Source organism: Octopus sinensis, linkage group LG3, assembly GCF_006345805.1.
Source record: "Octopus sinensis linkage group LG3, ASM634580v1, whole genome shotgun sequence".
NCBI lineage: Eukaryota > Metazoa > Mollusca > Cephalopoda > Octopoda > Octopodidae > Octopus > Octopus sinensis.
Window position 1 is genome coordinate 114,328,257 of NC_042999.1, and position 16,426 is coordinate 114,344,682.

The window sequence follows — 16,426 nt, forward strand, 5'->3', positions numbered from 1 at the left end:
CCAACAAATGTATCTATGCATTCCCCTATAGCAAGGCACTTTCTTTCCCTCTCTTATAAATTAACTTATCACCTGGTATAAAGCCAGCTCCCTTAGTTGAAGGCCTTGTCTTGCAAGTTATTTGGTGACCTCACTGGTGCCAGTGCCAGATGAAAAACACCCAGTACACTCTGTAAAGTGGTTGGCATAAAGAAGGACATCCGGCCATAGAAACCAGGCCAAAGCAGATACTGGAACTTGGTGCAGCCCTCTGGCTTGCCAGCTCTTGTTGAACCATCCAATCTATGTCAGCAGAGAAAATGGATGTTAAGTGGGGATGTGATAATGGTCATGTACAAGAGACCTCTATCAGCTGGCAAATTTTGCACAAATCTTTTCAGGTACTGACAAAAGCTTCTCAATTGTCTTCCCACTTTCTTCCAAGTCCAACACAATCAATGTTAGCACCATGAAAAGGACCAGTGAGGTTATTGAAATGCTGAAGTGGAAGCATGTAGATGTGTGCTGAGTACAAGAGGTAAGGAGGAGGGAAGCTTCAGCTAGGTTCCTGACATGAAAAAAAATAAAACACTGTTACAAATACTTTTGCGTAGGCATACTTTTGGCAAAAAAAATGGGTTGATAGAGTAATTGTGGCAATCAGTGTGTGATAGAGTAGTTTAATCTTAGATAAATCAACAGTAAAAATAATGCCCTAATACATGTTAGGTCTAGCTCCTTCATTCATTCTGCTCAATCAAGTGTTCTCCACATCTCATTTCCCTAACACCCAGCCCTACATCACTCATCTATCAATGGCACTACTTGGCTGCTAAGACCACGATCGACACATATTACTCCCCTGCCCATTCCATGTGCTACCAATCACCCAACCTTGAACTACTGCCGTCCCCCGTTCTCATTATTCTTCCAGTTCTTCCCACACTATTTACACCTATCACCTCTTTTGCGGTTTCAGTTCTCTCTCTGCTACACTCCAATTTATATATCTGCTATCATTCTCAATGCTCTTCCATATCTGCCATCACCCCCACCCCACTTACTGTAGTGACCTTTATGTACTTCATCTCTCTCTCCACCACTCATACATCTTGCACATCATCTCCCTACATTCTGATCTAACCTCCTACCTGAGCCATTTCTAACCTTTACTCCTGTTACCCTCTACATATTGGTATTTCCCATCTACCTCATCTCCACACTTATTCATTATTCACCTCTACCCCACCTCCACCATAACTAACCATTTGTTACTCTTCCCCTCACACCCTACCAAAACTACTCCCACCCCTGATCCACTGTCTGTATCCACTTTTATGCTCACTTTGTAACTTGAGGGTTTGCTCTTGCACCCCACCCTACCATCTTTAACTTCTTTCCAGCTACTCCTATGATGATACACATAGACAAACACACACACACACGTATGAATACAAATGAATGCATGACTGAAGAGGGCTAGAGTTTAGATCAGTGGTTCCCAAACTTTTTCAGGCTGCTGCTCCCTTGATGCCCAAGCCACATTCCTTGACCACTTTTCTGCAGTAAATTCAAAACAAATGCATTTCACATATAAAACTTAACATAATAAATCCATTATTTTGGGTTTTCTTTTTAACATCTATTGCCCCCTTTTTGGCACCCCATTATTGCCCCACATATCTTTGGCACCCCATTATTGCCCCACATATCTTCAACACCCCCATGGATCTTTCCACCATCCCCATGAGGACAGTGCTGCCCACTTTGGTAACCACCAGTTTAGATCCTTCAACAGACACAGTGCTGTGCCTTTAGAAATAACGATAACTTGGTCGACAGCAACAGCATTAGTAAAGACCCAACACTTGTTTCAAAAACAAAAGAAAAAGACGAAAACAAGATAAATGCCATACTTACTGGTCACCAAACAACTGATGTGTCATATCAGGTCTGAAAGCAATGTCTTCATTTTCTACATCTTTTTTGCTTCGCACTAAAATCAAGAAAAAGACATCATAAATAGATATACCGGTTTCACTTCTTGGTATTTGTATGTGTGCCACAGAAATTCTGCTGGAGTAAAAGTAAATGTATAAAGGAAATATAATGGAATAATTAAATAGTTGAATATAAAAGCGTCAATTCTCACTCCTGATATTAACTTATTCTCTTTCTCATACACTTCTATGTTAATTGTGAACACAGGTATAGCTGTGTGGTAAGAGGTTTGCTTCTCGACCACTTGGTTTCAGGTTCAGTCTCATTGTGTGGCACTTTGGACAAGTACTTCTACAACAGCTCTATGTCAATCAAAACCTTGTGAGTGGATTTGGACAACTCAAAAAAAAAAAATAATCCCTCACCATATGTATGTATGTGTGTGTTTCCCTCCAATACTGCTCGACAGCCATTGTTGGTTTGTTTATGTCCCCTAACTTAATGGTTTGGCAAAAGAAGCAAATAGAATAATTACCAAACTTAAAAAAGGATAAGTACTGGGGTTGATATGATTGACTAAAAAAAAAAAAAAGAAACAACTTCTTCATGTTAGTGCCTCAGCATAGCCACAATCCAATGATGGCTGAAACAAGAATGAAGTGGCATGGTGCATCATATAGTTGAATAAAATGGATACAGACATAAGCTATACAGTACATTATTACATTTTTTTTACACCCATTGCCCCCTTTATGGCACCCCATTATTGCCCATGGGCATATACCATAGTGGTTAAGAACACGGGCTACTAACTCCAAGATTCTGAGTTCAATTCCAGGCAATGCCTTGAATGAATAAATAAAAATAACATCATAAAATACATTGGGAATGAGAACCCAGGGTTGGGTTCAAAATCCCACCAGGACACCTGATGAAGGCTGGAGAGTAAATCAGCCGAAATGTGGTAAAAACAAGCAAGATACGGACACATATCCATCCAATGCAAATAATGTACAGAATTCCTCATCTCTAAAATACAGAATAGTATAAGGTATACTGGCTAAGTAATAAATGGTGTACTTGGAAATGTTTTTCCAGATTTATCTATATGTTATATAAAAGTAAACAGAATCTATTAGTGTAGCTGTATAAATGAGTGACCTTCATATTATGAAGGTCAAATATGTATAAGATAGGGACAATTATTGCTTAGGTCAATGTAAAGGGAATTTTTAAAAAATCAGAGGAGACAGCCAGATATTATCTCATCATCATCATCATTTAGTATCTGCTTTTCATGCTGGCATGGGTGAGATGGTTTGACTGGAGCTGGTAAGCTAGAGAGCTGCACCAGGCTCCAGACAGTTTTGGCTTGATTTCTATGGCTGGATGCCCTTCTTAATGCCAGGATACCTCATAATTAGAAAATGTGAACCCAGCAGTGGGAATTTATAAGGCTTAAGTTTTTTTTTTTGGCTTCTAAACTAAGATGTGATTGAAATGTTACTCTGGCTAGGGTGCTAGACATTTATAGACCCTACATGGAGTTATGACATTTTTGCAAAGGGCATCGAAATACAGTAATTAAAGCTTTGGCAATCTGGCAAGTTCACATCCGCAAAAACCTGTTTGACACAGGGTTAAGTATGAAATCAAACAGTTAAAAAGAGAAAATACAAGTTTTAGTGTAGTAGCTCTTAAAGGAGTTTCTATTAACATAGTCCATAGTCTATAAACAGATTAGATATAATTATTAAATACATACAATATTTTAGATAATACACATACACACATTTTAATTCAAAGAAAGAAAAAGGTCACTGAATAATCTTTATATATTATAACAATTATTTAGTGCATCCAGTCACCATGCTTATGAAAGCAATCAATGATGCAAAATGCAAGCACATAAAATACCTTTTTAGGTAAACTAAATGCTGCATGCAGTTACTTCCCTTCAATAACGTGCAGTTATTAAATTGTTTTCATATTTCCTAACAAAGAGTTGAAATAGCAATTAAATTACCTTAGATTACACCTGTATTTCAGAGGGAAAGGACATAATGAAACATAGTTCTTGATATAGAAAAAAAAATCACACTCTGATAATATATCAACTTAGGGTTAAACAACAATAACCTAAATTCTCAGGACAGCAGAATATTCACTATGTATAAAATGGTCCAGAGGTAGAATACTTATCATACTGTGCCTCTGTGCTTAGGAATTTATTGAAAACACTGGAACATGTTTATTTAACAACATCAACAGCAGAAAAATTCAACAAATTTAGAAGAATTTATACTCACCAAGCTTAAAATGAATGACATCATTTGAACAGCATTTGTAAGCTTCAAGCTTATTTTTCATTAATCCTGATGGTGCACCTTTAAAAAGAGAAAAATGTTATAACAGACAAGTTATTCATTACATGCAATCAATATCAGCAGAATGATGGATGAAATACCTGGATTACTAACAATTCTGCCAGCTTGCCATCTTAAATAACTATAACGATAATAATAATAATAATCATCATCCTTTCTACTAAAGGCACAAGGCCTGAAATTGTTTGGGGAGGGGACTAGATGATTACATCAACCTCAGTGTTTCACTGGTACTTAATTTATCGACCCTGAAAGGATGAAAGGTAAAGGTGACCGTGGCAGAATTTGAACTCAGAATGTAGCAATGGGCAAAATACTGCTAAGCATTTCATCCAGCGTGCTAATGATTCTGCCATCTTGCTACCTTAATAGTAATAATAAGAAAAACTAAAGGCATATTGGATTATTTGGTTCATGAAAAAATATTGGGATGGTTACAACTGCACCATCTTAAATCATGTACTGCAAGGGGGACCCAAACTGGTGCTCAAAAACAGCTAATTCTAAATTGGATTATTTGGTAAATGAGTAATAAATTAATGAGTTTGCTAAATCACAGCAGATTGTGACTGATTGTATGCAATCAGATTTAATGATTTACTAATTATGGCACCTGTACTGAGTTGCAAGATGGAACTAAATTTTCAGACTTTTGGTAAAATAATTAGTAATATACTTGGACTTCAATAGACAACACACTCACTCCAACAGAAATTGAACAAATAATCATTCTCTTCTTCATTAATTAAAGGCATAAAGTCTGTATTGTGATAATTTGATTTACTGACCAATACAGCAGTCCACAACCACTTTTTGCACCACAGACTGGGAGACCAAGAACAACAAAACAATGAAGTATATCATCATCATCATTTAATATCTGTTTTCATGCTGGCAAGGCTAGGGGCTGCACCAAGTTCCATTATCTGGTTTGGATGGGTTTCTACATAAGGATGCCCTTCCTAAAGTCAACTACTTTACAAAGTGTCACTGAGTGCTTTTTATCTGGTACCATCATTAGTGCTTGTCACATGGCACCAACGCCTGTGTTTTTTACATGACATTAGCACCTGTCCTTTTTACAAGGCACCAGCACCAGTACTATTTATGCAGTACCATTGACAGATACTGGTGTCATGCAAATGGCACCTGTGCCAGTGGCATGTAAACGCACCCATTACACTCTCAGAGTAGTTGGTGTTAGGAAGGACATCCAACTATAGTAACCATGCAAAATCAGACAGGAGCCTGGTGCAGCCTTCCAGCTTGCCAGCCCTGCTCAAACTGTCCAACCTATGCCAGCATGGACAACGGAAGTTAAATGATGATGACTATGATGAGTATTAGTGCTTTTTATGTGGCACTTTGGTCTTAAGATATCATATGTAATTTAATTATCACATTCATAAAGCAAAATCATCTGCAGACAGTGATAGTCAATAAAATCTGAAAATTTATTCTTTATGTGTGGCATAGTGATTGGGGTCCTCTGGACTAATAAATGGAAAGATATTGTGTACTACATAGGTTATAGACAAGCTGTATAATTAAAACTATCATGTTTGCATATAAATTACTCAATTTCATGAGTCCTTATAATAGTTTTTAAAGGGAAATTAAGTTTTTGCTTATTTGTTGTGTAAGAGGTGCAGCAATATCAAAGGAAGGCTAACTGGGAAGATAGTTTTTGTATGTAGCAGATGCTCAGGAGCAATAAACACTGAAAATGTGCAGAGAACAACTTCTGCCACATTCTAGGGAGAGAAACTAGAAGTAGTTGGTAGCTTCCATTACCTAGGTGACCAAGTCAGTAGCAGGGGTGGGTGTAATGAAAGTATAGCTGCTAGAATAAGAATAGCCTGGCCAAAGTTCAGAGAGCTCTTACCTCTGCTGGTGACAAAGAGCTTCTCACTTAGAGTAAAAGGTAGACTGTATGACACGTGTATGAACAGCCATGATACAGGGCAGTGAAACATGGGTCGTGACTGCTGAGGACATGCGTAAGCTCGCAAGGAATGAAGCCAGTATTTTCCGATGGATATGTAATGTCAGTGTGCATACTTGATGGAGTGTAAGTACCTTGAGAGAAAAGTTGGACCTAAGAAGCATCAGATGTGGTGTGCAAGAGAGATGACTGCATTGGTATGGCCATGTGGCGAGAATGGATGAGGATAGCTGTGTGAAAAAGAGCCACACCCTAGTGGTTGAGGGAACCTGTAGAAGAGGTAGACCTAGGAAGAACTGGGATGAGGTGGTAAAGTATGACTTTCGAACATTAGGCCTCACTGAGGCAATGACTAGTGACCAAGACCTTTGGAAATATGCTGTGCTTGAGAAGACCCGGCAAGCCAAGTGAGACCATAACCCGTGGCCTATGCCAGGTGTGTAACCAGCCCACCTATGCGTACCTTGGACACTAAACTGCTTGTGAAGAGGCAAGTGAAATCAAAATCAAATTCAATGACTGGCATCCGTGCTAGTGGAGCGCTAAGAGCACCATTTGAGTGTGATCATTGCCAGAGCAGCTGACTGGCTTCTGTGCCGGTGGCACATAAAAAGCACCATTTGAGCTTGATTGTTACCAGCATCACCCTACTGGCACTTGTGCTGGTGGCACTTGAAAAAATATTCAAGAGAGGTTGTTGCCAGTGCCACTAGACTGGCTCCTGTGCAAGTGGCACATAAAAAGCACCATTTGAGTGTGGCCGTTGCCAGTACTGCCTGACTGGCCCTCATGCCGGTGGCATGTAAAAGCACCCACTACACTCTTGGAGTGGTTAGCATTAGGACATGGCATCCAGCTGTAGAAACTCTGCCAGATCAGATTGGAGCCTGATGCAGCCATCTGGTTCGCCAGTCCTAAGTCAAATCGTCCAACCCATGCCAGCATGGAAAGTGGACGTTAAACAATGAAGATGATGATGTGATAGAATTGGTTAAATAGGATAGCAGTATGAGGTTTTATTATGGGCCCTGTCGCGTAACCCATTAGCATTTAAACCAGCCATATTAGGCTCGAATGTTTTACCTGTTTTGTGTTCAAACCGACCAGATCTCGTCTCTCACACTTACCCAACAATATTGTTCTAAAAATAAGCACTCACATCGTCAAAATCTCAAAGCTACAAGATAATGCATGATTAATTCAAAATAATGTGAATTTATAAGCATTACATTTAACAGAGTAATCTGAATGCTAAAGAGTTAAGATATTCTCCGATTGTGATGATAATCACTACCAGTAGAATTATGTGAAATCACAAGAGTCCTATACAAATGTATACTCTAACCAAAGTGGATGAAACAATTTCTTCAACAACTGTGAAATACATGCTACAGTCAGATACTGTTTCTCTGGTGTTAGGAAGGGTATCCAGCTGTAGAAACCATGTCAACACAGACAATTAGAACCTGGGCAGCTCTTAATGAATGCAGTAGTTAGATTCAGTCAAGTTAATTTTAGCCTTTCTACAGGTAACAGGTGATGCAAAGGTTAGTGAAATAAATTGGCTTGCAATGTTTAATTTTGAACATGTTCATGAGTTCAAATCAACTGAACTGATCTGCTTTTTATTTCTCTGTGGGTACTCAAAACAGTCATCGTCATCATCATCATTTAATGTTTGTTTTTCATGCTGGCACAGGTTGGATGGTTTAATCCTTTTGTTACCAACCTGGTTGAAACCGGCTCTGGTTCTGTATTACAAATGTCTTGTTTTCATAAGTTTTTAATTAAAATCTCCCACAATTTATGTTCCTAACACTAGCTGAATGACAACTAAGTTATTTTACTAAATTCTTTGTTATATTTTAAGTAATTGAAAGAAATACAGAGCATCTCAAAATAAATACAGTAACAAAAGGGTTAATAGGATCTTTCAAGCTGCAAAACTGCATCAGGCCCCAATGTCAGCTTTGGTATGGTTTCTGCAGTTGGATGTTCTTTCTAACAGTAGTACTGATGGAATGCTGAGGCCAAGCCTTGTAGATTAACAAGGAAATGAGCAATTAACTCCAAGGTCAATAACCCAAACTGCACAACTACAGATGTTATTTTGTTTCACAGGGAATAATGATGTTAGCTTGAGTTGGCCTGGCTGACAGTAGGTCAAGCTTATAAAGTTTGTGCTTTTGTCCTTGTATACAAAAACAATTTCACCTATGCCAGTATAAAACAATGAATGTAAAACTGCATATTATTAAGTTATATTTTTGCATTAGTCACACAATACTCATATTAGCTGTGCTGGTACACCAAACCAAATACTGATTTCAAATTTTGGTACAAGGCCAGCAATTTCAAGGGAGGCGGTAAGTTGATTACATCAACTACAGTGCTTAACTGGTACTTATTTTATCAGGCCCAAAAGAATGAAAGACAAAGTTGACCTTGATGGAATTTCAATGCAGATATCATAAAGACAGATGAAATGCTGCTAAGCATTTTGCATGGCGTGCTAACGATTCTGCTGGCTTGCTGCTCTACAAAGATGCAAATATTAAAATGACGTCAACTGTGAATGATGAATACCTGTTATCAAATGTGGTGTGGCTGTGTGGTAAAAAGTTTGCTTCTGGGTCCAGTCCCACTGTGTGACACCTTGGGCAAGTGTCTTACACTAAAGACTTGGTCTGACCAAAGGCCTTGTGAGTGGATTAGGTAGATGGAAACTAAAAGAAGCCTGTCGTATATATTCTTTTATTTGTTTCAGTCAGTTGACTGCGGCTATGCTGGAGCACTGCCTTTAGTTGAACAAATTGACCCTAGGACTTTTTCTTTGTAAGCCTAGTACTTATTCTATCGGTCTCTATTGCTGAACCGCTAAAATACAGGGATGTAAACACACCAACATCAGTTGTCAAGCAATGATGGGGTGGGGTGGGGGAACATATACATACACACATATATATATATATACAACGGGCTTCTTTCAGTTTCCGTCTACCAAAACCCACCCACAAGGCTTTGGTCAGCCTAAGGCTATAGAAGAAGACACTTGCCCAAGGTGCCATGCAGCAGGACTGAACCCGGAACCATGTGGTTGGTAAGCAAGCTACTTACCACACCTGCGCCTATATATATGTGTGTGTGTCTGTGTTTGTCCCTGACCATTGCTTGACAACTGGTGTTGGTGTGTTTATGTACCTGTAACTTAGTGGTTCAGCAAAATACTGACAGAATAAGTGTCAGGCTTAGAGAGAAAAGAAAGTAAAAAGTACTGGAATCGATTCATTTCACTAAAAATTTCCCAAGGTGGTGGCCCAGCATGGCCACAGTCTCATGACTGAAACAAGTAAAAAAAAAAAAAAAAAAAGCTAATGCAATACATAGTCAACTGCTTGACTTTTTAAGATCTGAGATTACTATAAATAAATAAAAAGTCTTTTTCTCAGAAAAAAACCTGATACCTATTCAAGCCCTGGTATGGCTGTGTGTGTAAAATGTTTGCTTTGCAACCAACTGGCTTTGGGTTCAGTCTTACTGCAAGGTACCTTGGGCAAATGTCTTCTGCTATAGCCCAGGACATATCAATGGTTTATGGGTGAATTTGACAGATGGAAACTGTATCAAAGTGACTTTTGTTTACACCCCCACCCATAACTTAGAAGTTTGACAAAAGGAGGATGACAGCTTAAGTACCAGTCTCCAAACAAATGAAATAAAAACATATCAACCCAACTCTTCATAATACTCTAGTATGGTAGTCTAATGATTGACACAAGCAAAACCCACACATACAAGTGGATGAATAAATGAAATGAAGTAGCATTCAACACATTTAATTAGAATTTAATATTTAACCCTTTAGTACTTAAACTGGCCATATTCGGCCAAAATATTCTACTGGTTCTATGTTCAAGCTGGCCAGATCTAGCTTTTCACACCTACCTTGCAATGTCACTTTAAAAATAGACAACTACATCATCGATGTCTCAGAGCTACAAGATAATATAAGATTAATTCAAAACAAGGTTAATAAGATGTTGATCCAGCTCCAGATTACTTGAAGCTTCATCGATGTAAAACATACCCACATAATCAGATGTTTGGAGTTAGAGTGGGAAAAATTCAAAAGAATTTTTAAAATGGCTTCTGAGTGGGACTATTTAAGCCTCCATCAGGGACATGTGGGTGCTTTATTTAGTCAGAGACAAAAGTTCTTTCATGACATGTTCTAAGAGCAGACAAGATGTTGGCATCAGTTAACCTACTTTCTGTAGCAATGACATTTTAGCAACAACAGCAACCAGGTGGAGATGTAATCAGATTGATGGTGTCAGGTTACAGGATACACACTGATGCCAACATCCTGCTAGTTATATCATGTGGCCAGCTAACACATCCACCACCGTTAGCTGAACTGACCAATGGAAGTCTAAATATTTACATCTAGAAGCCATTTTAAGATTTCTTTTGAACTGTTTCCACTCTCATTCCAAGCATAATGTGGACATGTTCTGCACTTATGAATCTAAGCAATGTGAAAGCAAATCAACATGTCTTATAACTATATCTTTTATCTTTTACTAGTTTCAGTCATTGACTGTGGCCATGCTGGGGCACTGCCTTGAAGAATTTTTAGTTGAATGTATTGACCCTATTTTTATAAACCTGGTGCTTATTCTATCGGTCTCTTTTGCTAAACTGCTAAGTTGCAGGGACATAAAAACAGCAGCACCAGTTGTCAAGCGGTGGTGGACAAACACACATATATACCATGGGCGTCTTTCAGTTTTCATCTACCAAATCCACTCATATGGCTGTGTTTGGCCTGAAGCTACAGCAGATGACATTTCCCCAAGGTGTCACGCAGTAGGACTGAACCTGGAACCATGTGGTTGTGAAGCAAGCTTCTCACCACACAGCTGCTGTTTCTCCTTATCTCTCAATCTTTTTTTTTTGTACTTGTGAACTTCCCTGCCCACTCACACTGTTCGATTTTTGTACCACTTCACTTACTATTCATCTCCCAAAACCTTGTGGGCCTGCCCTGGCGCATCTTCACCACTATCTATTTTTTCTCTTTTCCTCCACTGGGGTAGCCAGGTATCTCTGCCACATCAAGACACATGTTTCTGTCCCTCTATAATACTTTAACATCACCTGGCAGAGCTACTACCCTCAATACCACTCCCCACATCAGTTGAGGGCTGTTGTCATCCTAGTTACCTGGTGAGCTCATCAGTGATGGTGCCACGTAAAAAGGAAAGGAAAAAAAAACATCCAGTATACTCTGTTAAGTGGCCATAGAAACAAAGTTGATATTGAACTTGGTACAACCCTGTTGCTTGCCAGATCCTTTCAAACCGTCCAACCCATGCCGACATGGAAAACAGATGTTAAATGATCATGACTAGAGGCTAAAACTTCATATCCTATTACCCCAACCACACATACTTTATATATTGTGTGTTCAACCAGTATGCTGCAGTTTAGCATGGTGGGGACGACTCCCTCAAAGAGCTGGGTGTTAAAATACCTGAAAGTCAGAGACAGGCGAGACAACTCGTCCCTAATCCCATTCGAGAGTGATGGATACTGATATTTTGCAATTTGTGTGGCTTAGCAACATCACGTACCTGAATTGAACTGGGAACGAGCTGAATCGCCAGTCTGTAACTATATAGAAACAGTGTAGAAACCATTTGCTGGAAAGCCACGATGATGTATACTTAAGATTAATTTCAATAATGAATTAAAAGCAGCGCTAATATTGTAAACATTATTGACTGCACATATTCAATGTATGTGTTTTGCTTGTTTACCAGTAAGCTGCGGGATAGCGAGATGGGGATGATTCCCTCAAAGAGCCGAGAGAGTCAGTCAGAGTCTGTCGTTTCAGTCTGATGGTGGTCTCTTCGTATCCCGAAAAGTTAAGTCCAACCTTACGTAACACTCAACTTAAGAATATTACTAAAACACCTTCTATCCTCATTATTAACAAGACACGTTATTAGAGTTGGAGCAGTACGCGTACACATTCACAGACGGCTAGTTGTGTACTTAATAAATAACTGTAAGAGATTATACAGACGACAGAATCTTCTTATTCAAAATATAAAATAAATCAATAACCATCAAAGAAAAATAAGTTAAAAAGAAACTAAAAATGCTCCAGATTATATATATATATATATATATATATATATATGGTTATATATATTAGAAAGTTTGAAGGTGATGTACCCTAGACGTAAGAATCTCGAAAGAACGTTCCTGTAAAAATTTGGAATGTCGTCGGTTTAAATTTTTTAAGAGTGAGAATGTTATTCCACATGCACACAATATATGCTTCAGATTATATATCGAGATTCAATAAGAATGTGTAGAGAATACTCTTACTGTGCTCTCTACATATATAATTTAGGTTTGATGATGCAAACAGGGAATTAGAATTCAAATCATGAGTGTACATATTTTTTATTAATAATCGGCAAAGGTTACAGAGTGACTCGAGGGACGAGGGTTTCATACAAATAGTTCGATGTGACAATGAGCGATACTCTTGGGCCTGGAGTCACTGCATATTTTTGCCGATATTAATAGTATAAATACAAACACACACACGTTTTTGTTTTTGTTGTATATCTTCGACCTTTACATATAAATATATTTTTGTGTAGACAATAAAAAAAAATACATGCACATAAATGTAAACATAATGTCTATTAGAACAGATATTTTCATTCAGTCGGTTATTTGACTTTCTCCTACAAATATGGCCTTTCGTACTTCTAAAAACGTAATGGTTTCTTAGGGTAGTTGTGATATGATTCGTGAATGTGAGTTGTTCTTGACAAGATATTTTTAAAACAATTCAGACGAGTTGTATAAACAGGCTAGCTTTGTAAGAAATATCTCGATCGCAGAATATGCGAACACATTAACGAAAGTAAATAAGAGCGCATTGAATAACGAAAGTAGTTATATATTTCTTTTATTGGTAAAATTTCTAAATATCCAAATTATTAAAATATAGTTACAAATGCAAACAAAGCATATTTGTATAATTCAAATGCAAAAGAAATACGCAAAATAAATAAAATAACTTTTTGACACCATGTCCTATTTACGATGTGGAATAACTTTTTGAAAGATTTAAATTTTTACCTTCAATATTTAGAAAATAATGAATTATATTAATCGTAATAAAATATTTTTCTCTCGCTTTGCATATTTCCACGAAATAAGCAAAACAGACTTAATAGCAGTTACATATGTTGAAGTATATATTCTGTAGTCTTTATTTTGTATATATTGAGTTGTGCTTGAACTGAACATAACGAAAACACGAAAAATATAACCGCTGAATAAATACACAGTTGGTAATTACCTTCAGTTTTCACAGAAATAAGAAAACGAGAAAAACTATTTCACTAAGCTTTAATAGGAAATTTTAAAACGAAATATATTTATATCCTTTTTGTATATCTCCGGTCAGAATTTGAATGGAATGCATTGAGAAAATGTTCTTAGACGTAAGAATCTCGAAAGAACGTTCCTGTAAAAATTTGGAATGTCGTCGGTTTAAATTTTTCTAAGAGTGAGAATGTCATCTCACACGCACACTATATATTATATTATTCTATACTTATATTTAAATAGCTGGTTATAATTTGAATTGAAAATATTGAGAACTGAAAGGAGTACAAGACAAAAACTTTCACTACTCTCGTTACTTTCAATATAGAAAGTGAAACAGTACTGTACAGGTATTCGACAATAGAGTCAACTGGAGTTGCCAATTTGTCTAGACTGTCCTTTATCATTATTATTGTCTATGAATTATCAAATACTAACTGGAGCCAAATTAATATGTTTATTCTTTAATGAAAAAAATATAAGGAAAAGAAAAAGACATATAACTAATATTTCAAACGAAGTAAGGAATACACAATGGTAGGATAATAAACAAAGACAAAACAAAGAAAAAGAATTAACAGACAATCGACAAGTATTTTCTAGGGCATTTGGTTGGAAAAATGGAAAGTTTAGGGCTATTACTGACAATAAAGTACTATATGTGAGAATAAAGCAGAAAATCCCACCAAAACTCAGTAAATTGTAATCAAATATAAAAATGATAAAATACGCAAGTATCTCTTTGTATGGTTGGCTTGTCCACGTATAACATTAAACAGTATTAGAATTACACAAATGTTGGACGTATAAATTTAATATTATAAAAATAGCGTAGCTTTAATTATTGGCACACTTAATTAAAATTCTATTGAACGATTATGGTCTAGAAATAAGTTCATGTTAAATACGTGGACATTGTCAATCTCTTTCATACAATAAAAACGAAAACGCTTCGAAGAAAAATCTGGTAAGTTCTGTAGCTCTAAATAAAGATCTTGCTAACAGATTGAGATCATTTACGTAAAGCATGAACATATTAGTGTTAATAAATGTATATACATAGATATCTCGTCGGTAATTTGACTGAAATTTAGATTTAAAAGCTACGACATGGAAATCTATAACCACTTACCCGCCATTTTGCATTCCCGCGGTACCAGATTTAAGTGAAAAAAGTAGCCTCGTTTTCAGTGGAAACGGCGGGCGACGAGAATGAGCGTTATTGAGAGTTATTCCCCATCCACTGCAAATGAACGGGTTCTTTTGGAAATAGTTGACTGGGGGAATCACTCAGACTGGTTATGTAACTCGTTTTAATTACCACATGCTAAGACATTCCGGAAGAAGGAGGTGGTTGTGATTTCTTTTGCTTAAGAAAAAGGGATATTACCTCGACTATTTTAACTTAGATTAGAATTTTCTTGGCTAGAATAAATCTGAGTAAGGCAGGATAAAAGAAAGTGAAGTTTTCTGGAATAGGATAGTTTCATGTAATAGCATGAAAATTTGAATTGATAGAACTCAGAATTTAAATATAGAAGACATAACTTGGGATTTCTTTTGACAATACAAATGATTTTGTTGAGAAAAGAGGTTAAGAACATGAAATAGAACAGAACAAAATATGGAACAGAATGTTATGGGTATTTGAATCAAGAGAATTCAGTAGTTCATCATCATCATCATCATCATTCAACGTCCGTTTTCCATGCCGGTATGGGTTGGACGGTTTGACTGACAACTGGTAAACTGGCGAGTTGCACTGGGTTCCAAACTAATTTGACATGGTTTCTTCAGCTGGATTCCTTTCCTAACACCGACCACTCCAAGAGTGTAGTGGAGGCACATGGCCTAGTGGTTAGAGCAGCGGACTCGTGGTCGAGGGATCATGGGTTCGAATCTCAGACCGAGCGATGTGTGTGTTTATGAGCAAAACACATAAGCTCCACGTGGCTCCAGCAGAAGGTAATGGCAAACTTCTGCTGACTCTTTCACCACAACTTTCTCTCACTCTTTCCTGCTGCTCACCTGCGATGGACCGGCATCCCATCCAGGTGGAGAACCTATACACCAAAGAAACTGGGAAACTGGCCCTTATGAGCCAGGCATGGCTTGAGGAGGTATAAACAAAAAACATGCTATGGGTGTCAGTTATATGACATTGGCATCAGTGATGACTACAATTTCACTTGGTTTGCTGGGTCTTCTCAAGCACAGAATTTCACCAAAGGTCTGTCACTAAATATAAAAAACATTACTTGGGTTTTTTTTACTATACAAATCATTTTGCTGGGAAGAAGGGAATAGAATATAAAATAGAATAGAATCGAATATGGGACAGAATACAAAAGTATGGGAGAAAATGTTTCTAAAGGTTTAGTTAGAAGAGGAAAAGCTGAGACAATAAATTTGTTGCAGAGCTTCAGAGACTGGCAGGGAGGGTGAGGAAGGAACTATCTAGAGATCTCCAATGAATGCTTGCAACAAAGTAGAATCTGTCAAAAATATCTAAGGACTGGTTAGTAATATTAAAATGGGTTACAGATTGGTTGGATGAAATAAAATCGTATAGACTGTAGATTGTTGTTGTCATTTAACCACTGGTCAGTTCTGACAGAGCAGACTTATGAGCATAAACGCTAAAGTCATAATCTTCGCTTCTTTAGTTTAATCATAGTTAAAAGTTCCCTTTTTTAGTTGTGTGTAATTTGAATAAGAATCAAAAGATATTTTTAGCAGGTCTTACAACTTCTTA

General features: G+C 37.3%; 1 protein-coding gene across 3 annotated transcripts in view; it reads right to left on the reverse strand.

The window, feature by feature from the left end:
- LOC115209863 (histone acetyltransferase type B catalytic subunit) overlaps positions 1-14,929 on the reverse strand; it is a 186,084-nt gene extending 171,155 nt beyond the window's left edge. For all 3 annotated transcript variants that reach the window (XM_029778440.2, XM_029778439.2, XM_036501237.1), the window contains exons 1-3: positions 14,804-14,929; positions 4,230-4,307; positions 1,900-1,975 (exon numbers count right to left, since the gene is read on the reverse strand). In XM_029778440.2, coding sequence (XP_029634300.1) covers positions 1,900-1,975; positions 4,230-4,307; positions 14,804-14,810 — 161 coding nt within the window. In that variant the 5' untranslated portion in view covers positions 14,811-14,929. The remainder of the gene's footprint in view (positions 1-1,899; positions 1,976-4,229; positions 4,308-14,803) is intronic.
- Positions 14,930-16,426: the final 1,497 nt, after the last annotated feature.